This window comes from Nicrophorus vespilloides, unplaced genomic scaffold, assembly GCF_001412225.1.
Source record: "Nicrophorus vespilloides isolate i.1.1-1 unplaced genomic scaffold, Nicve_v1.0, whole genome shotgun sequence".
In the NCBI taxonomy this organism is placed as follows: Eukaryota; Metazoa; Arthropoda; class Insecta; order Coleoptera; family Silphidae; genus Nicrophorus; species Nicrophorus vespilloides.
In genome coordinates this window covers 31628-53638 of record NW_017099275.1, presented here as the reverse complement: position 1 = coordinate 53638, position 22011 = coordinate 31628, and the positions used below count along the sequence as shown (strand labels likewise).

At 28.9% G+C, this 22011-nt stretch overlaps 1 protein-coding gene across 1 annotated transcript in view; it reads right to left on the bottom strand.

The window, feature by feature from the left end:
* The window catches only part of LOC108564299 (laminin subunit alpha-1-like), a 65879-nt gene that overhangs the window by 30110 nt on the left and 13758 nt on the right, over positions 1-22011 (bottom strand). Inside the window, exon 3 of the mRNA XM_017923297.1 lies at positions 4141-4472. Coding sequence (XP_017778786.1) covers positions 4141-4470 — 330 coding nt within the window. The 5' untranslated portion in view covers positions 4471-4472. The remainder of the gene's footprint in view (positions 1-4140; positions 4473-22011) is intronic.

Genomic DNA, 22011 nt, shown 5'->3' with positions numbered 1-22011 from the left:
CAAATTTAAATCTTAATTGCGACACCTTATATAATAAACATTTATTTAAGACTATATCAAAAATAATCATATTTATTCATGATTATAGACAAAAAATTAACTTAGGTAAAATGTTTTACTAAATCTTGAATTAATAATGAATTGAATAGTTTAAATAGTTTAAATTATTCGTAATTTGTTATTGAAATTACAAGTGAAAATTAAACTCTAATTAAAATTAAATTTATGTGTCAAAACTAATTATTATTATATCAGATTTAAAATAAATAAATAAATATAAAATAATGTGTAGAATAATAAATGGAAATGTGTGTATAAACATATAAAATAACATTTACGACTTTGCATATTGCTTTTTCGCACACCAAATCATAATTAAGTTTATACCACTAGTTATTACGTACTCGGTATACCGTGTATAAATCTTAGATAATCAACGTTGATATCAATTATTTTTTTATGAAAATAGCTTTGGTTCGTAGAAAAAACAGAAATTATAGTCTCAACATTTGATTTATTGCAAGATTTCTCATAACTTCAAAAAAAGTGATACTCATGCAACAATATATTTAGTTTTGTATATGCTTTTATTTTCAGAAACAATCACAGGAATAATATAAGGTGAAAAGTAATGTTACCCCGTAAGTATTGCGGATGGGTCAGAATGACCCATGCTATTCTATTTTAATATAATTTTGTAATTTTCAATTTGTTATACTTGATTAAAAAAAAATTTGCTCAGATTTGTTTTGAAAACTAACATCAGATTTATGTTTTGTTAAATTCATAAATTAATAAGAATTAATCTATGTTTGTTATAAAAATTAATAATTTATTCTATTTTTTCATATATTTTATAATCGGGTCATTCTGTTACGTGTTAAGTAAGAATTATTGTTAATTTATAAACCAAAATACTTGAAATATTTATATAAAGTTCATAATAATGACAATTTTCATCAATTTTCTTTGTTGTTTTCTCATAATTTGAACTTCACGTCATGTTTATTCTTAAATTTTAATCGAAGTCGTGGAGTTATGAAGAAAATTATATATGCTAATTAAAATTTCAATTTAGTAAACACCAATCATAAACTACTTGATTCTATAGTAAACTAAAAGTTAAGTGCAAAGATTTGGGCATTTCAAGTTACTTGTGAAATTATCTATGATCATTTCAATAATTGGAATTAACAATATGTATTTGAGTTTTGTATAAGTGTTGCAGTATTTGTGTAATGTGGAAATCCTACTTGGAATTAAATGATTTCATGGATTTCTTCCTTTCTTACAAAAGTAAGCTATTTTATAAAATTGGCGTATGTCGTGTTGTGCTTGATTGGCAAGATGTTTGAACCAAATCGTTGGATATCCATGACTGCAATCTTTTATTTTATGCAATTTGTTTGGATGCGTTTCCATGGAAAACAATCTCAATAAACGCGGCTTCGGATGTAATCAATTTGCGGTAGCTGCTGCGGTTGCTTGGCTTGGCTTGGCAGCAGCCGCAAAACCGATTCCATTCGAATAGAATCATTCGAATGATTCGATCACGTCCACGGAATGATGACTTCCTGCTGCTGCCGCCGCCACCGCAGCGTGAGAAGTGGAAGAAATGAGAAAGAAGAAAAAAAAAGAAAGATTGGCGAAGGAGGTAGTTGTGGAAAGGGGTCGCATTATGCGATGGGCGCCATTTTAATATGCGGAAAACGGAGGCGCCCAACACAAACTACCCTTCAGAGCATCAGCAGGATTGCGAGCAATTCGAATTCGAGTGCGTCCGTAATCGTTGCACAAAATTAAATTTTCCCGCCGCTCTCCACTTCCGCATCTCCTTTTAGAATTATCAAAGAAAAATGTAAGGAGAATGAAGGAAAAAAAAACGAAATAAAAAAATAATGAACAAGACAGGGTGAATTAACGCAAGGAATCTGAAGAAGCAGAGGACGTGAGGATAATCATGTAGTTGCTATTCATATTTAGATTATCCGAAGCTAACTGTGAACACCTGCTCCATAGGAGGCATGCACGCTGCATCCTCTCTTCATTGGCACGTTGCATAATCCGGTTGCATAATTAGTTCGTTTTTTTTTTTTAGGCTTCACCTTAAAAATCGCGGAATTTACTGCCGTTCTTTATGGGTACGTTAAGCTCTCCGCTCTTTCTGATTATCATCATCGTTATTATCATTATTATTATCATAACTCGACCTCCGGAAGTTTTCCTCTTTAAACGTTATTTATTGCACTTGTTACGGCAGCTAAGCGGACCTTGACAAGCGCCTCTTTTTGCAAAGGGATTTGTCATCTGGAAACTTCTGAAACTTCCGAAACGAGCGTCTGACAAAGCTTCGTATTATAAATATAACACGAGGGTGCATTCAGAAATTTTAGCGACTTTATATTTATAATTATTTTCAAAAGGATAATATTAACAAGTTTTCATTTTCATTCAACTTTGATCAACAATGTAATGTAAAATTGTCAGCAAAATTAAATTTAACTTATTTAAATAATAATATCAAGTACATGTATTATTGAAATTTCATACAATTTAACTCCGGATTCGTAAAGGACTGTATTTTTATAATTAAAGTTGAAACAGAGTAAGAAAAAAAATAGAAATAGAAGTGCAAGAAAAATATAGACTCAGATTGATACAAATTAACAAAGAAAAATATGGTAATTGAACTTGGTTTGAATAACAACATTATTTCAAAATTTCATACATTTTTAGAAAGACAAACCTTTAGTCTTTCTTAATTAAAGTTGAAAAAAGAGCAATTTGCAGAGACAAGCGAAATAATGAGATTGAAGCTTCGATTATAAAAAGGAAATAACTGTTAATTCAACTAGATTTCAGTAATTACATTATTTATATTTTTACCTATTCGAATTTTTATGTAATTTATCATCGGGTGTTTACGAACTGTATTTTATAATTAAAGTGCTCCAGTTTTGATAAACAATAACTAAGAAAAATATGTTTGAATAACAGCATTATTTCAGTTGCATATGGAAAATTTTATACATTTTGAAGCTGGGTTCATAAAGGTTTGTCTTTTATAATTAAAGATGAAAAAGTGGGATTATAAAGAGAAAATAACTGTTAATTGGACTAGATTTCAATAATTGCATTATTTATATTTTTACCTATTTAAATTTTTATGCAATTTATCACCGGATCTTTACGAACTGTATTTTATAATTAAAGTGTAATTTGCGGTGAAATGCGACAAAAAAAATGGAGCTACAGTTTTGATAAAAAATAACTAAGAAAAATATGTTTGAATAACACGATTATGTCAGTTTATGCATTAGAAAATTTCATACATTTTGAGATCGGTCTTTTATAATTAAAGTTGAAATTGCAGAAGAGGAGAAGAGCGACATAAAAAGATTGAAGCTTCGATTATAAAGAGGAAATAAGTGTTAATTCGAATAGATTTCAGTAATTGCATTATTTATATTTTTACCTATTTGAATTTTTCTGTTATTTATCATTGTGTCTTTACGAACTGTATTTTATAATTAAAGTGTAATTTGCGGTGAAATGCGACCAAAAAAATGGAGCTCCAGTTTTGATAAAAAAAATAACTAAGAAAAATATGTTTGAATAACAGCATTATTTCAGTTTATGCATATGGAAAATTTTATACATTTTGAAGCTGGGTTCATAAAGGTTTGTCTTTTATAATTAAAGTTGAAAAAAAGAGCAATTTACGGTGAAGAGCGAAAAAGAAGAAGAAAAAAGAGAGAGAGAAGATTGGAGCTTTGGTTTGATAGAAAACTAGGTAAAATGAATGGTAATTAGACTAGGTTTTTTGCCCTCGCACGGGTTTTCACAGTAAAGTTTTTAATCTGTAATGGGCATCGCCGAGTAATAAATTCAGTGGGCCCTGGTGGCTTGTCCGCACATGTATTTTAAATTTCATTAATGGATCTCTAATCTAAATTGGGTTTTTAGTGGAAGCAGAATAAATAAAATGAAATTAAAAGGATACAAAATATAAAAAACATAGATGAAACTGAATTTCGAGGGTTGCGCTGTGCTGTGTGTGCGCTCCCAAGGGCGTCGATTGTAAATAGATCGAAATGCATTTAAATCGTCGATTAAAAGGAAAAACAATGTTCGACTTACTTGTTTCAGGTCCAGAGTGATGGTCACATAAGAATACTCGTTGCCGTAGTGCAGGGCAGGACTCTGCCACCATTTGTTGGGTCCGTCGTCTATTGCATTAGTGATGGGATGACGTTTACCAGGATCCGGACTGAAACCGTCGCAGACGCCGCATCTTCCTTTACCGGAAGCGCCTTCGCCCATCCTGCAGAACTCCTGTCTTCCGGTGTGACCGCACGTTGCGTTGGTGGTGATCTCAGCTTTAGTCGCGACGTTGAAGACGCTCGGCCACAGTCCGCCGGATCCGTTTCCGGTTTTCCGGCTCACGCCGATACCGCGCAGAAACTTCATCGCTGCAAAGAAACAGAGGAAAATCGGTGTTAATTATTTCGAAAATGGTAATACTGAATAAATAAGAAGAAGAAAAAAAGAAGCGCGGCCTTAATTGGACTGAATAAATGCGGATCTCGGATCGGCGAGAACGCAAACATCGCAATGTAAATCGAATTAATTCAAGTTTAATTTCGGCACGTCCAGATTCCAAAGATGCTCTGATTAATCGTCAGATTAAAGCAGGTGATAATTTTAGCTGTTGGATCTACAGGGTGATTTTATTTCGTTGCTACGAATCTTAAAAACATTATTAGGAAGTAAATTTTTAACGTATAATTATTGATAATTCACAGAACAAAAATAGAAAAAGTAAGGTTATGCTGGGTCAGATTGAAATTGATTTGTTTAGGTAAAATTAGGATTAGATTAAGAATTATCTAGAAGAAAATCTACATTGGTTTTAATTTTTAATGGGTCGCAAAATGACAGCTATCACCTTGTCGACGCGTGAAACTGGTAAAATACTCTTAACAATTGGGTCGTAAAATGACATCTGTCATCTTGTTTCAAAGCAAGGATCTGGTGAAATACAAACTTAAATCACTACAAACAAATGTGTAGATCGTGCGGGAAAAAGGTTGAGAAACAATGTTCTAACCACAATATAAAAATATTATTAAAAAAAGAAGCAAAAATCTTGCCCCAAAACAAAACATTCTTTAATTTAAAAATAAGCTTTGGTTAGGTTAGGTTATGACATATGTCAAGGTTAGAACAAAATATACCATTATATTTACCGCATTTCATTTTTCTGTGAAATCTTGGTTTATATAATTACATCAACGTAAGATTTCAGATTTCATAGTAAATTACGTACAAAACTGTATTTTAATAGATCAAGATTTATACTGTTTTACAAATTTACTTTTGTAATTAGCAGTTATGTAATTATTTTAACTTCATTTTAAAAGCATTTTCTTTCGTAAAATTACTTCCTTGTAAATTATATTCTAAGTGTGGAAAATAAATACCAGAATACATCAAAGTGTTAAGTGAACAAATGGTTTTAAACATTACATATTAAAAAAAATGAAATGAATAATTTTAAGAAAATCAATACAATACAAAACTTTACAATTATTTACAATGTAAAATACAATTTGTAAAGTTATGTAGCATTCAGATCCAACTATTTTGATGTTAATGCAGGTTCGGTTGACGTTATCTGACGGCGGACTTCACAAATCCTTTAATTAATTCCATTCAAATTTAATGCTCTTTTATAATTGCTAAACAGATCGTGGCTGAGCGTAAATTCGTTCGCGTGCAACGAGCTGTTGTTCTTGTAAAAGGATCAAAGATTGGCCGACAGTGAAGTTATCAGATGCATCACATACATGTCTGCACATCAGAAGCATTTCAAGCGGTACAGACTCTTTGAAGATTTCAACAATTTCATTTAAAATTTGATGAAAAACATTGTTATTAATAAATTGTATCATGTCACAAAATACTCTTTGTAAAGATCTAAGGTATTTTTGTAGGTATAAACAAGAAAACAACTTTTGAAATTGTTTTGTGATATGGTCTTAAATTGACTACCCATGAGCCGTATATGGCACACGAAACAATTTTATGAGGCATGCAAACTATATGGTGCTTATAGTTTTAGACACATAAACGTACGTAAATAGTCACAAAAATAAAATTATTTGTTAATATTCGTATTTTCCTTATAACTAAACATTGACCTAATAAAAAAAATCCATCGAAACAGAGGCAGAAATAAGGTTGTAATCACTTGTTAACACTTTAAGGATGAGTGGCGGAAATATTCGCCCAAAAAAAAAAAGTTACCAATCTTATAAAATCTTATTGTAAACATTAGTTATAATGCAAAAATCGTAGAAACCCAAGATGTAATAATATTAAGTATAACTAAACATTGACATAATCAAAAAATTCATCAAAAAGGAGGCAGAAATAAGGTTGTAATCACTTGTTAACACTTCACGGACGAGCGGCGGAAATATTCGTCCAATCCTTTACAAATTCTCCATCCGCAATGGGTTAAAAAACGCGTTGCAAATAAGGTTAAAAGTTACCAATCTTAGAAAATCTTATTGTAAACATTAGTTATAATGCAAAAATCGTAGAAACCCAAGATGTAATAATATTAAGTATAACTAAACATTGACATAATCAAAAAAATCATCAAAAAGGAGGCAGAAATAAGGTTGTAATCACTTGTTAATCCTTTACGGACGAGCGGCAAAAATATTCGCCCAATCCTTTACAAATTCTCCATCTGCAATGTGTTAAAAAATGCTTTGAAAATAAGGTTAAAAGGTACCAATATTAGAAAATATTATTGTAAACATTAGTTATAATGCAAAAATTGTAGAAACCAAAGATGTAATAATATTAAGTATAACTAAACATTGACATAATCAAAAAAATCATCGAAAAGGAGGCAGAAATAAGGTTGTAATCACTTATTAATCCTTTACGGACAAGCGGCAGAAATATTCGCCCAATTCTTTACAAATTCTCCATCTGCAATGTGTTAAAAAAATGCTTTGAAAATAAGGTTAAAAGTTACCAATCTTAGAAAATCTTATTGTAAACATTAGTTATAATGCAAAAATCGTAGAAACCTAAGAAGTAACTTAATACTGTAATGTATCTATGCAAGCCACACGATTTTTAACTTTAACTTTAACTGAAAGTTCCAAAACGTCAAGTAGCTATCTTTTGATCAAATTATAAACTTTTTGCCATTTGACAGTTTTACTTTAAAATTCTATTTGATTCACAGGCTAAGGAGAAGGTGAAGAAGCTAATTACTCGCGATACGCATTCCCCTTTTTTTCAACCTGTCGTCTTGTGTTAAGAGACGTGTATTCGGTGAATGGCAGACAGAGGATGGTTTTGGGGTTGTAAGAGCGACACGCGTTCCCGAAACAAATGACTGAGAGCGTATTCATGGCACACTTATGTCGAGTGGGTCGTCCTCTTGGTTAGTTGGAGATTTTTAGTCTGCGGGGGTGGATTTGTGCCCGCCTAGACGACGGAGACGACGGCAGTGGCGTAGTCACAGGGGGTGCGGCGGTGGAGGCGACGGCCGCCCCCCTTCTGGAACAATGGGCGCCTTTATGTGCCACCCTCCGGCGCTCGCACAAAGACGATCCAGAACAAACGGTGCATGAGGCACAAAAGCCCCGACGAAAATACAATTCCACCCGGTGGATGCGAGAGAGAGAGAAAAAAAAAGAAGAAAATAACAGAAAAAAGAAGAGTATCGTCGAGGTGCGGGCGCCGCGAATTATTTATACATACAAAAAAGAATGTGACATGTAACTGTGATTACATTAAATCCGGGACGACGATGATAAAAGAACGTAAATGAAAAAAGAAATAATATGAAAGGAACTGAACGGAAGATTAAGAAAATTAAATTTCGTGAACCACAAAGAGAGCGTATTTTGGGTAACTGAATTATAGCCTGTATAAGAAGTAATCACAACTAAAGTATTGTGAGCTTTCAACCTACATTTATTAATAAATTGTTCGAGTTTACAAACAAAAACTAATTATTAATTCATTATCAAATTCTTCAAATTCTCAATTAACGTTTGAACTATATTACAAAAATTACGTTTGATAAAACTAGTTTTTAATTAGAATAAATGTTACAAATTATAATTGAACTAAATGATATTTTAAGCCTACGAAATTTATAAAATAATTAAGAAATTAAAGTAAAATAAAATTGTCCATTGAAATTTTGTAAGTTTCATATTTATTATATAGATATGGAATAATACTGACAATGTGATAATTTTTATCAATAAATTAATTTAAATCTTGTATTTTTTTTTTAATATTTATAAAATAATTTTCTTAATATTTTTTTAAATTATCAATTGGAATAATTTAATGTATTAGTAAACTTAGTAGTATCTGTATAAAATTTAAGTAGGAAAATAAAGAATAAAAGTAAAATCGAAATAATTATAGATTTAATTCTTATTGAATAATTGATAATTTTATAAATTGAAGTTTTCTGTTATCATGTTATAATACAGTTATCTTTCAAGACAATTTTCTTTTCCTTGTTAATTTTACAAATATTTTTTTCCTAGACAATATAAATTATGTTGTACCACATTTCAATTGTAGATTTTATAGTTGTATAAATATATAAATATATTACGGTAAAAGTATATAATCGGTAAATGCATACATTTACTGATATGCACCAAATAAAGTAGTAGTCTCTGGAATTTAATTATACTAATTGAAGAATTGCACGCTAAACGGAACTGTACAAAATCAGTTTAATTTGTATGCCAAAGCATTTAATAAACATAAATAATAACCTTTAATTATGCAGTTTTGTAAACTTATATGACCATTTACCGACGTCGTTAGGTATATGTATACATTTCCGGGAAAATGTAAGCTGAATTAATACATTTACCGATCAAGTCGGTATACATTTACCAATTATGTACTTTTACCGTAACATATACATATATTGTTTAATTATTAGAATAATTAATAAATAAGATTTGTATTTTTTGCAATTTTAATGAATTTGAGAACATTATTTGTAAATCTAATCTTTTTAATATTTGCTTTATGTTGTTTTTAGATGTTATATTAAATATATAAGTAAAGATTACATAACGATAGTTAAAGATACAATAGATAAAAATAAAAATCAATCACGTAGCAGGAAATATTCACGCACGAAGATAGAATCGCATTTATTCGCTGCTTAGCCATGATCAGCATAAAAATGAAATTAATCTCCACAACTGTGATGCTCCTGCATTTGCACAGGTGGCCGGAAATACATACAAATCCTACATAACATACGTTCAATTGCGAAGAAAATGTCACTTAAAAGTAATCCACATCCTACAACAGCAAGAAAAGAATTGTAGTTTGAATTATGTAATTCCTAGATATTTCATGGTATTTACTGTTAACTTATTGCATTACGATCAATTAGATTTAAAGAAATTTATATTCGAAATATGCTAATGATAAATTCAGGTATTAAATTACATCTAAATTCCATATTTATTTCTTTTTAATTAACATATTTTTTTTCTATTTACTTTTACGAAATCTTACGAATGAAGATGTTGATTTTTTTTTACGAGAATTATGCATTCTTTGTTTATTAAATTAACATTTTTGATTTATATACTTTTACGAAATCTTTGGGAGAAATTACCTCGCACATATCGCCAATATCCCGTACTGTTTGAAACCGGACTAATCGAAAAATTAAATAGAAATAAAACAGCTATATTTTTTTGATTAAAAACAAATTTTGTGTAAAGTTTTTTAGAATTAATTTTTATTTTGATTTATTATTACGAAATGTAGTGAATCCGCACTGATCGAAGCATTGAAAAATCATCTTTCCTTTAATTATAGTAAATTTTGTATTACATATTTTTATTAATTAAAGATTTTTAATGAAATTATTGATAAAAGTAATAGAATTTCTTTAGTTATTAAAAATTTGATGTATGTACTTTTACAAAAATATGACGACATTTTCAGTGAAAGTAATGATATTTTTTTTGTTGTTGTTGTTGTTCGTAAACGTTTAAAGAAGGTAATAAAAGGAGCAATCAAATGCGTCGAAGTGTAAATAATAAATTTAAAAAAAAGGACGCGTAAGAAATAAAGAACCGTTTTGCGAGTCTCTTTATGTGATTGGACGTACGTATTTTTGCCTCAATCGTCGCTCGTAAATCAGAAAAGAGGTTTCAAAAGATACGCGTTCGGTTATCTCACAGAATGGACGTGTTAATAAATGCGTAAATTATAAATAAATTAAGAACTCAGCCGAACATAAATCAAAAGTTTTATGTACACACATAAATTGAGAAGATACGAAATGAAAAAAAAAACTGTTTTATTTGTACTAAATAATAATAATAAGTTTTATCATTTAGTTATTTCATTTAGTATAATTGTTCTGTTATATCAGAAGAAATGTGATTTACCAGTAGAAAATTCGATAAAATAAGAAAATCTCATAAATATACCTCGGTTAAAGTCACCTCTTATAAAGGAGGTTTCGATATAACGATGTTCGCAATTCCAAGCAAAGTAAACTCAGAAGTTTTACAAAAAGCAGCAAATAGCATCCAATTAATTAGAATCTGTAAATGATTTAAAAAATGTCCTCTTTTCAGGATGTTAGAAATTTATTGAATGCAATTTCAGTGGAAAATTTAGAAAAATCTTCTTAGCAACGAAGACAAGGAAATTAACATGACATTAAAGAACTTTTTGCATAAATAATCATAATAACCATTTTACGACTTTATTTTTATGTTTATGTCTTTTTAATAAAGAAATTTATTTAATAAAACTTTTCTTTATTCGAAAAAAAATCTATAAAATTTCTTACAAATGGAACTTTTCGTCACTTTCTCCATATTTTTACCTCTGAAAATGAAGTTTTGCTTAACAAAGGTTTAAATAGGTTTAAAAAATGTCAATGAAAAGAGGATGTTAGAAATTTACTGAATGCAGAAGATAATGGTTTTTCAATGAAAAATTTAGAAAAATTTTCTTAGCAACGAAGACAAAGAAAATGAACATAACATTAAAGAACTTTTTGCATAAATAATTTTAATAACCAATTTACGACTTTATTTTTATGTTTATGTTTTTTTTTTAATGAAGAAATTTATTTAATAAAACTTTTCTTTATTCGAAAACAATCTATTCAATTTCTTACAAATAGAACTTTTCATCACTTTGTCCATATTTTTACCTCTGAAAACGAACCTTTGCTTAACAAAGTAATTTCTACGTTTAAATAAACCTAGATCATTAACTTATTAAAAAAAATAACAAAGCATCAATTAAATGATTTTTTCAGCAAAAATTGCAGTGCTCGTAAAAAAATTGTGATACTCTGTTTAATTAATAACTGAAACTATGCATATGCTATATTTTCTTCTTTTTATTTTCAGCGTTTCGCCAGAAATCATAGGCGGTTTTAATTGCAAATTACTCATTGTTAAAATGTGTCGGAGCAGGGGTTTCGCGTCGTGGACTTGGGAATTTATTTAGAGGTGATTTATTTTCACTTAAAATGGCGCATATGGTAATACCGCACTCCGCCGTTTCGCTATTAATTTACGAAATGGATACGCTTTTTATCTACAGTGTGTTGCAAATTTTTTGCTTTAGAAATATATTGCTGTTTTTTTCTCATAGTTTAATGTTATTTCATATGATTTATTTACAACTTTTTATTGAAACCGAACATTCATGTATATAAGGCAACAATCGTGTAACACGGTACTTTAATTGCACGATTTTCTTAAAGTGTACTTTGTCACAATTCATAATAGCATTATTTTTCGTCGTTGAACAAAAACTTGGACAGTTGTCAACATTTTTTTAACTTAAATATTTGGAACTTAGTGTCCATTTCTACATGGATCTGGAATTGGATTTGAATGTGTCTTTAATATTGAAATAGTGTGATTTATAAAGTAATCTTATATCACTTTCTAACATAGAAGAACGCGGTTTATATGTTACGCGTTGTATGAAATGGTGTTATAGGAAGGAAATCGTGTTGTGCGATGAAAAAAATCGTATAATAAGCATGTTGGTATGACTATTGTCATGGAAACAGGGAATTTATTCATTTCGTTATATTGTGCGATGTATGAGAATCGCGTTATATAAAATAGTTTTACAGCGTTTTAGGATCTCGCGTTATACTAGAGTCTACTGTCAGTTTGAAAGCAAAAAAGTAATTAACAATTATATTTAATATTAATAATTTATCCTTTTCGAAATTTCCTATTTCTTTTTCTTAATAATACTTTGTATCATATTTCCTTTTAAATGTTTAAACATTATATATTCATTAGTTAAACTGTAATTAATTTTTAAATATTAAGTTCTAATCGCTATATTTTCTCAAATATATTTCAAACTTTGGTCATAACTTTGAATATTAAGGAAATTGTCCTAAATTATAATTTAATAATATAAATCTGTTGAAGTTCTTCAAAATTATAGTAGATACATTCGTTATTTTTTTCAAATTCGTTTGTTCAAATTTTTAAGAATATTTTTCGAAAAAATTGTAGATAATAGTAAATTTTGTTAAAAATCTTTAAATTAAGTGATTAATTTGTTAATTGTGGTTCAATTAAATATAGTATGTTTTATTTATAATAATTAATAAATGTAATCTAATAGTTGATATAAATTTTTATATAACTTTAAAAAAAGAATCGAATCAATTGTAAATAATAGCAAAAATATTTCTTTATGTTGCATGAGATGAAATATGATTATACGTTAACCCAAATTGTTACGTAATCGATACAGTTTGTAAATTTTAATGTGGTTCAATTAATTTTTCCATAATTCATAAATGTAATTTAATAGTTATGAAACTGCTTTGAACTATTTCTACGGTAAAATTATTACGTTTATGCGAGTGACAGGAATGCATGAATGTGTCGGATACACAATGCTTCTAAAATACGATTGCAGTAACAAGTTTCAGATACTTACGCGAAACGAATAGTAAAACCGAGGAATGAAATGTAAAATTATATAAAAAAAAAATATAATAAATAAATCAAAATAAAACAAAAATGAATATGTAAGTAGTTGCGGAAACGCCCTGTATATGAAAACACGTTGAGGTAATGAAAATTTATGGCTCCATTTAAATGAAAGTTAACGAATCGACGATAAATCCAATCAGAGAGGCAAATAGACTTATCAGGTCGAAAGCGAAATTCCATCCGATTGTATTTTTATCGAAAAGAGAAGAAGCTGTAATTACCTTTGCGATGGGGAAAACGCGAATATTATAATATCAAAGGACCTTTGTGCAAATACAAAAATATATGAAGAGGAATAAGCGAAAAGGGAACGAACTATTTGAGCTGCACGTCTCGTGGGAGGTTACGTATTGTTGTTAAATTTTTGTTGTTCCCTTTCCGGAGCTTTTGTGCTTCCCATCCTGCAATTACCTAAACGTTTTTCCTTTCTCCCTCATCCTTTCCTTTGACTTAATTTTTTCTTGCGCTTTATTTTCGCTTCCCGTTTTCAAAAGCTCGGTGAGATTCTAGATAGAAAATAAGAGAAGAGAAGGGCTTAATTGTTGTTTGTTTTCGTTTGGCGACTTACACGAGTTTTGTTTCTTGTTTTTACTACTTCTTTTTGTTTTATGTTTTTTTTTTCATTCTTTTTTAATAAAATAAATAGAGACAAAAGTCCATTGAGGGCAAACACACCGGACAGGTTTTTCCTCGTTCTCATCCCATGGGAAGCGCGACGGGGTTCCACTCGTTATGCAAGAATAATAGGCCACGAAATGCATTTAAGTCCTATTTGAATAAGGAGAGGGTTGAAGCGTTTCTGTGTACTCAAAAGGGTGCGTCCGTCCATGTCTGAGCCATCCATAACTCATCTCGAAAATCGAAAGACAACAAAACTCTGCTTAATGTCATTTCAACGTGACCCATTCATCATAGATAATGTGTATTTGTTTACATTTCTTTTAAATATTCTTTTATTTTTACATACTGTTTTTTCTTATTTTCAATTTTCGTTGCACTAGAGAAACTAGGTTTGGTAATAGTAATTAAATTGAACTAAAAGTTCTGAGGTGTTGAATGTAGCAAAAGATTCGTACTTTCTTTGCTATATTTGCAAACCAAGAGCATTTACATAACTCATCTTGAAAATCAAAAGACAACAAAACTATGTATAATGTCATTACAACCCATTCATCATAGATAATGTGTATTTGTTTACATTTCTTCTAAATACTCGTTTATTTTTACATGCAGTTTTTTCTTATTTTCAATTTTCGTTGCACTACAGAAACTAGGTTTGGTAATGGTAAGTAAATTAAAGTAAAAGTTCTGAGGTGTTGAATGTACCAAAAGATTCGTACTTTCTTTGCCATATTTGCAAACCAAGAGCATTTACATAACTCATCTTGAAAATCAAAAGACAACAAAACTCTGCTTAATGTCATTTCAACGTGACCCATTCATCATAGATAATGTGTATTTATTTACATTTCTTCTAAATACTCTTTTATTTTTACATACAGTTTTTTCTTATTTTCAATTTTCGTTGCACTAGAGAAACTAGGTTTGGTAATAGTAAGTAAATTAAAGTAAAAGTTCTAATGTGTTGAATGTACCAACAGATTCGTACTTTCTTTGTCATATTTGCAAACCAAGAGCATTTATATAACTCATCTCGAAAATCAAAATACAACAAAACTATGTTTAATGTCATTTCAACGTGACCCATTCATCATAGATAATGTGTATTTGTTTACATTTCTTTTAAATAATCTTTTATTTTTACATACAGTTTTTTCTTATTTTCAATTTTCGTTGCACTGGAGAAACTAGTTTTGGTAATGGTAAGTAAATTGAAGTAAAAGTTGTTAGGTGTCGAATGTACCAAAAGTTTCGTACAACGTTTGCATATAACGAAGAGTATTTGCAGCTGCGTTCTCCTCTGGTTTCAACACTTCAATTAGTGATTTTGCTCGTCTGCAGTTTCAATTAAACGAATGCACCGAAGTTCGAGAACAGGTATTTAAAAAGTATAATGTACGCCCGGAAGCGCAAAACTGGTTGTTGCATCGATTTGTGTTGTGTGTCGTTACTCCTTTTTTTGTGTAGCTTGATATTATGTATTTACAATATGCCCTTCACGATGAGGTGCGAAATGCAGCTGGGAGCGATGAAAATTATTGGATCGAATCCTGTATTTACGGATGAATGTAGGTCTTTTTTTTGTTGCTTTGTTTGGAAATTGCTTCACAATTTTATAGCATTGAAATAATTGACGTTGGGCATATTTACATTTAATCTAACTTTATAAACAAAAAATACCGTTTGCAGTTCTGTAATTTTTGATAAGGTCTTCTATCAGTAATTTTAAATTACGTGATAATTGCCAACAAAATTTATTTTTCAAATTGTTTTAAATTTTCAGTCTTTTTTATTTTGCATAATTTTTGACAATTCTTCTGTCAGTATCTACAAACCACGTGATAACTGTCAATAAACTGTAGTTATTAGTTATGCAATTTTAATACAACGGAAATAATAGCTTTTGTTATAGATTCAAAAATAAGTATTCACAAGTATTTCTCTCAATATCTACACACCACGTGACAATTAACAAACCAACAAACTAAACTGTTTATTCAGATATACCAAAATACTAAATCAGGTGTACCAAAATAACTAATTAATAATTACCAATTAGAATCGAATTTGTATTGAAATTATGTATCAAAATTTATGAAAAAAGACACAAAAATCTGTTTACATAAACCAATTTGCTATTGTTGCCTTGTGTCATCTCATAAATCACATAAAATAATGTTTTTTGAACTCTTGTTTTACAAGCAAACAATATTAAGACTTCTTAATGTTATTGCAAATAAAAGCGATGTATGTATTAACTTTGTTTTTCAATTATCTTTAACGTTTCCGAATTAATACGGATAATCTACGTTTTATTGTATTTACAAGATTCAAAAGACTTCAAAAGTTGTTCGAAATATATAATTATAACAGTTTGATACTTTCCCATCATATCTTTATCATGGTATAACGAATTCAGATTAAGCTTTTTCAAAAACACTGAAAGATTGTAGAAGATTTTCATAAGCATTGTAGTGACATTGACATTTACTTATCAAGAAAACAAAATGGTTTCCATGAGCAATCTTGATTAATCATTAATTATTATATAATTTAAGTAATCTATAATATATTTATTTTATTTCTCAATTATTAAATTTCATAAATTTTGTTGATTTTAAGGAAGTTTTCACGATTTTCTCTATACTAAATTTATTTATTTTATTGTTAATTAGGTTCATTTTATAGTTTTTCATATACATATTTCCATTATTAACTGCCTATTTTTGAGTTTGAGATTTTAAGGAAGAAACTAATTTTGAATCAATAAAATGTTTTACTTCTTACTAAATAAATACCAAGAATAGTTTCTGAAATTCATGCTTAATTGTTATAAAGAAATTATGAAATATTTTCAGATTTATTTTATGTTTTTTTTTTTGTATATAAAACTGAATTGGATTATGCGGCTCCGCGTAAAGCCAATAGCGCGTATAAATGAATCCCATTAAATGCATTTAACGCACATGAAACTAATATTGTATAACATTATTCAACGGGAGATTACGCTATAAACTCAGATAAACCGCGTTCCTCACCATCCATTACCATCCTTTTAATTCGATACGAAGATGAACTGGATTCTTCATTTTCACCCAGAAACATGAGACCATTTCGAATTCTTGTCCCTCGTTCTCTTTTTTAAGTATTATTACAACAGACCCTCTCCAGTTTTAATTGAAGATGTTCACGATCCTTTCGGGCGGCTACGTTGATGATGATGATGATTTCCAGTTGGAGATTAAGATGTAAGTATCGAAATTATGGGCGGCTTTGTCGGTCGGATTCCCTAAACTTGTTCGTTTCAAGGGTGGCCCATCGTATCGATTGATTTACTGTTGTCTTTGATTCTTTCTTTCCTTTCTCTCTCCCTTCGTCTATTTCATCGTCGGATTTATTCCACACGAGACACAAATGCATTTGTCTGTGTACTTTTGGGTTTCGTTCCTTTTCCCTCAAAGGGGAAAGTTCCCTTCTGATGGGATCCGAATGTCCATGCGCATACAAGCTCCAAAGACAAATAGATAAGTTCTACGTAATATTGCGAGGGAAAAGTTTCAGAAACTTGAGGGGGCCCTCCGGTTTTGGTTCTAATGACATAAATTGGAACTTTCCACACATTGTCTGCAAACAGCTCGAGAGAGAAAATGAGACGAGCGCAAAAAAAGAAATTACATATAAAATAAAGTAATATAGAAACGAGCCTACTTCTCCATCCGCACTATGCGTAATATGAGACACAAATGTGTATCAGGTCTACAAATTACTTATAGTTTTCATAAAGTCCGATATACGCAAAGTGTACTTAATGATTAGTTAATGTTTATATAACTTAGAACTCTTAGAAATTATCAATTTACTCAATTTTTCTCTTATTGAAGACTTTTTTATATTGTAAAATATTATCCTACAAGATTTTCAACTGTTTTCTCAATAACTGCAAAAAAAAATTGTATTTTTCTTTTCTTTTTTTTAACAACATTTTTAATTTGAGTATATAATAATATAGGATTTTCAATCATGTTTTCCTTTTTAAATTATCAGTTTACTTCAATATTTTCTTTGTTTTATGACTCCAATAAAAGAAAACAAATTTTGAACTGTTTCCCAAAAAATTAGTAATTTCAAAATCTTTATTTATTCTCTGATTGGAGACAATATTTTTAATTGGAATATATAGAATATTGAACTATGTTTTTCTTAGAAATTATTAAGTAAATTCAATATTTTTTTGGTGTTTTGTGACAATTGTGACAAGAATGTAAATATTATACATTTTTAATAAGTTTCTATATACAAAATTTCTGTTTATGGACTCAATTTTTACAATTAAATTAGCAAATTTGAAATTTCACCAATTTATTTTATATAAAATGAACTTTTGTAAAGTATTTTTTCATAATTTTAAATTCAAATTTTAGAGATTATTAATTTCAAAGTAGTTAATTTAGTTTTTAATTTATTTACTTAACACTTATCATTTGGTAAAAATTTAATTGATTTTAATTAAAAACTCAATATTTCCAAAGCTCGTTCCATAATTTTGATTATGCTTTTTTCTAATGATATTAAATCAAATTTAAACGTTTTATTCAAATAATTTACACTTTCATAACTTTTCCAGTTTCTTCATACAAAATCACCATTTCCAAAGTTTATTTCATAATCGTATAGACATCATCTGTCAAGTTTCAATTATTAAATTGAGTTCATGTTAAGTCTATTTATTTAAGATTTAGCCATTCTCAAAAAAATTAAGATTTAAAATTATCAAATTCAAATTCTCGTACGATTTCAATTCATACTTTGTTTTATAATTTATTTACATAAAATCAAGTAATCTGCTATTATCTCCATGCATATGTTCTCATTTCCATTAATATTAAATCATACAACAAAAAAGAAAAAATATATGTACAACCTATGGGTCAAAATGACCTGTTAATTAAATATTTCAAAAATAAAACAAATTATTGATTTTTACATTCCTCTCGACGCGATTTCTTTGCTTCTACTAAAACGTGCATTAGAAAATAATAGAATATAGTACTACTACCTCCACAATATAATGCAAATATCAAGTGGGTCAATCTGACCCAATCGTAGTGCTAAAAGGTTAAACTTTATTTTAATTTCTTTCCGTTTCAAACTCTAGAACTAGAAGATGTAAAATATCAATCAATTATAAACGAAGCAAATATTTTCAAGAATTTTACAATATAATGCAAATATCAAGTGGGTCAATCTGACCCATTCGTAGTACTTAGGGGTTAAACTTTGTTTTAACTTCTTTCCGATTCGATTTAAACTCTAGAACTAGATAATGTAAAATATATATCATTTATTAACGTAGCAAATATTTTCAAAAATTTCAACAATATTTGTTGTCTCTATATTCTAGTACATTTTCTTATGATGCTCTAGAAAAAAATAGCTTTGAATAATGAAACCATGCAAATATTTATTTTTATATCTATTATTTTGGTAATGATTGTAAATAAGAATGTGTAGTTTTTGTTTTATTTAAACAAATGATGTTTTTTTAGTAATTGTTTGTTAATTGCTTTTTAATGAGTTATTTATATAGTATATCGTATAGATATCTATGTATAAATATTTCCAAGTATCGATTTTCATTTAGACTTTTTTACTTGCGAGTAAAACGAATTTGAATGGTTGTCTCGTAAGTAAATTACGTAAAGCTAAATAGCACATAGCTCGACTGGTGAAAATAATTGAAAAAAAAAAGCGAAAACAATTATAGAATTTTCCACGCATATCCTTTCCACACTAAAACGATTACAATTTATGTTTTAAATATAGTCGGCGACAAAATTTCTGACTAATTTGGTGGAGGTTAAAAATGAGCTGGAAATTAGTACGGCACGTGGCCCGACGCTTTCCTACTCCACTAATAACCCAGTCACGTTTAAGTACATATTTTTAATTGGGATAAATCTTTTTATAGACGAGGAAAGTTCGCTCCCCTTTCTCTCCCTTCTTTCTCTTTCTCTCACACACACATACACTAATTCCCAAGCATCATTTATATTTTTTTCGCTTTTTCTCTGTTTCCATCGTCGATTTTCTTTCACTCTTCTGTTTTCTTTTTTTTTTCATCTTCCAGTTCACCCTCGCATTCTATTTCCGTGCGCCGGATTTCATTCACTCCCGAAGCCCCGGAAAACACGACGCAAACCGACCAAACCGAATAACGAAAAACAGAGAAAATAGAAGAGAAGGAAGGATAAAAAAGAACAGCAGCAGCAAGCAACACAGCACAAAACAGAAATACAAGAGGGAAAAAGGGCTGCGGAGGAGAAGTATCGTGATCTGCTTCATTTCCCAAAAGCCATGTGCACGCTTTTCCGAGCATACGAGGAAATAAGAGTTAAAGGAAGGGATGATTAATTTCGCTGAAGAAGAAAAATTACGTTCCGTTTAAGTACCGACAGAAGTTCAAGACTAAAGAAGGATTACTACATGCACGCTCATTGATTCCTTTAGTTTCCATTATCAATGATGACAGTTTAATTTATCTTATATAAATTATATAGAAAACAAATAATATAAGCTTCAAAAAGCTTTAAGAATTTTTTCATTAATTTCAATAATTATTAATTAACGTAATTAAAAATCATGTTTTTCAATTTTAAAAAAGATAATTAATAAAAAAAATAGATTTAAAGCAATTATTTGTTAATTTCTTAATTCAATAAATTGTTCAATAATAGATAATAAACTATACATTTTGAATCGCTCGTAATACACGGTACTTTCTTTACACGTTTTCGCTTTTACACGTATTAAAAAAAATATTAAAAATAACATATTCCTCATTTAACATGGCACTTTTTTTTACAAGTTTTCGCTTGTACACGGTTTAAAAATAGTAAAATTATAAATAAATGTTGATAATAAACTGGCTATGGATATTTTTGTTTGATTTATAAACTTTAAAAAAAAAATGAAAAAAAAAATCATAATTAATAAACAACAAAATTATTAGTTTTTTTTTTGCATAGTTTTCAATTTACACGGTTTTACATATGAAAAGTTACAATTTCGAGTTACACGTTTTTCTCAGGAACCGTGAACATCTTAATAAATTTAACTGCACTGTTTCTGGTACAATCTTTAAATAAATATAAAAAAAACTTTATTCAGTTATGTTATATATGGTGACGGAAGAAAGCGATTCCCTATGGTACAATAAACTTTATTAGAATTGCTATGGAAACTACGTTGAAAGCCTCTTTTATGGTTGGCATAGGTGTCAGGAGATTTATTATAATCGTCACGGTAACGACATAATCTGTAAACGTCCAATAAATAATTTCGCTTGGCTTGACCACAGATAATAATATTTTCGTTCATTCCATCAATCATTTTCTATTGCTTTGCCCATTTTTTTTATAAAACATTTCATCGCACATTCATTCATAGTAGTCCTTTATTCATATCTATATTATCGTAGGTTATACTCAAACTTTAAAACATCAGCAGTGTCTTTACATTTTTACTTGTTTCTTGATAACCACTAGTAGTACGAAGACAAATGAATATGGTAATGGAAGCTAAAACTGTCATGAATGAATGAATGAGTATAAAATGAATATTTGTGGTATTTGTAGTTTTTATGTAATTGACTGTCAAAATTTTCACATATTTTCCATAATTTGAAATATCATGAAAAAACAAGAAATTAATAAAAGATAAATTTTGTATTGTTTCTCGCCAATCATAGACAAGTGTTTATGTAAATTGAAGCTAAATATAGTAAATAATATGAGTATAAATGTAGTTTTATAGCATATGTAATTTTTACGTAATTTATTATTAATATAGTAAAATTATTTTCTTAGTATTCACATTTTTACATATTACTCTGTAACTACACGCGTTATAAAGACAAATGAATATACAAATTAAAGACGAAACTGCAGAAAATAAATTTAATTTAATTGCATTTTTATGGTATTTGTAATGTTTACATAATTTACTGTCGAATATATTTTAACTATATTTTAATTTTCTTTACATTTTCGTTTATTAATCAACAATTGCAATCATCATGCAAATAAATTAATAACCATATTAAAGCCAAAATCATAAAGATTGAAAAGAGCATAATTGTATACTTATCGTATTTATATTTTTACATAATTCTATGTCAAAGTTGGAAAAATGAAATTTTATGTTTCAATTTATTTTTATTGTTTTTCGCTAATCATAGGTACGTTAATTTGTAAATTACAGCTAAATATATGTAAGTAAATAATATGTATTTTTATAGAAT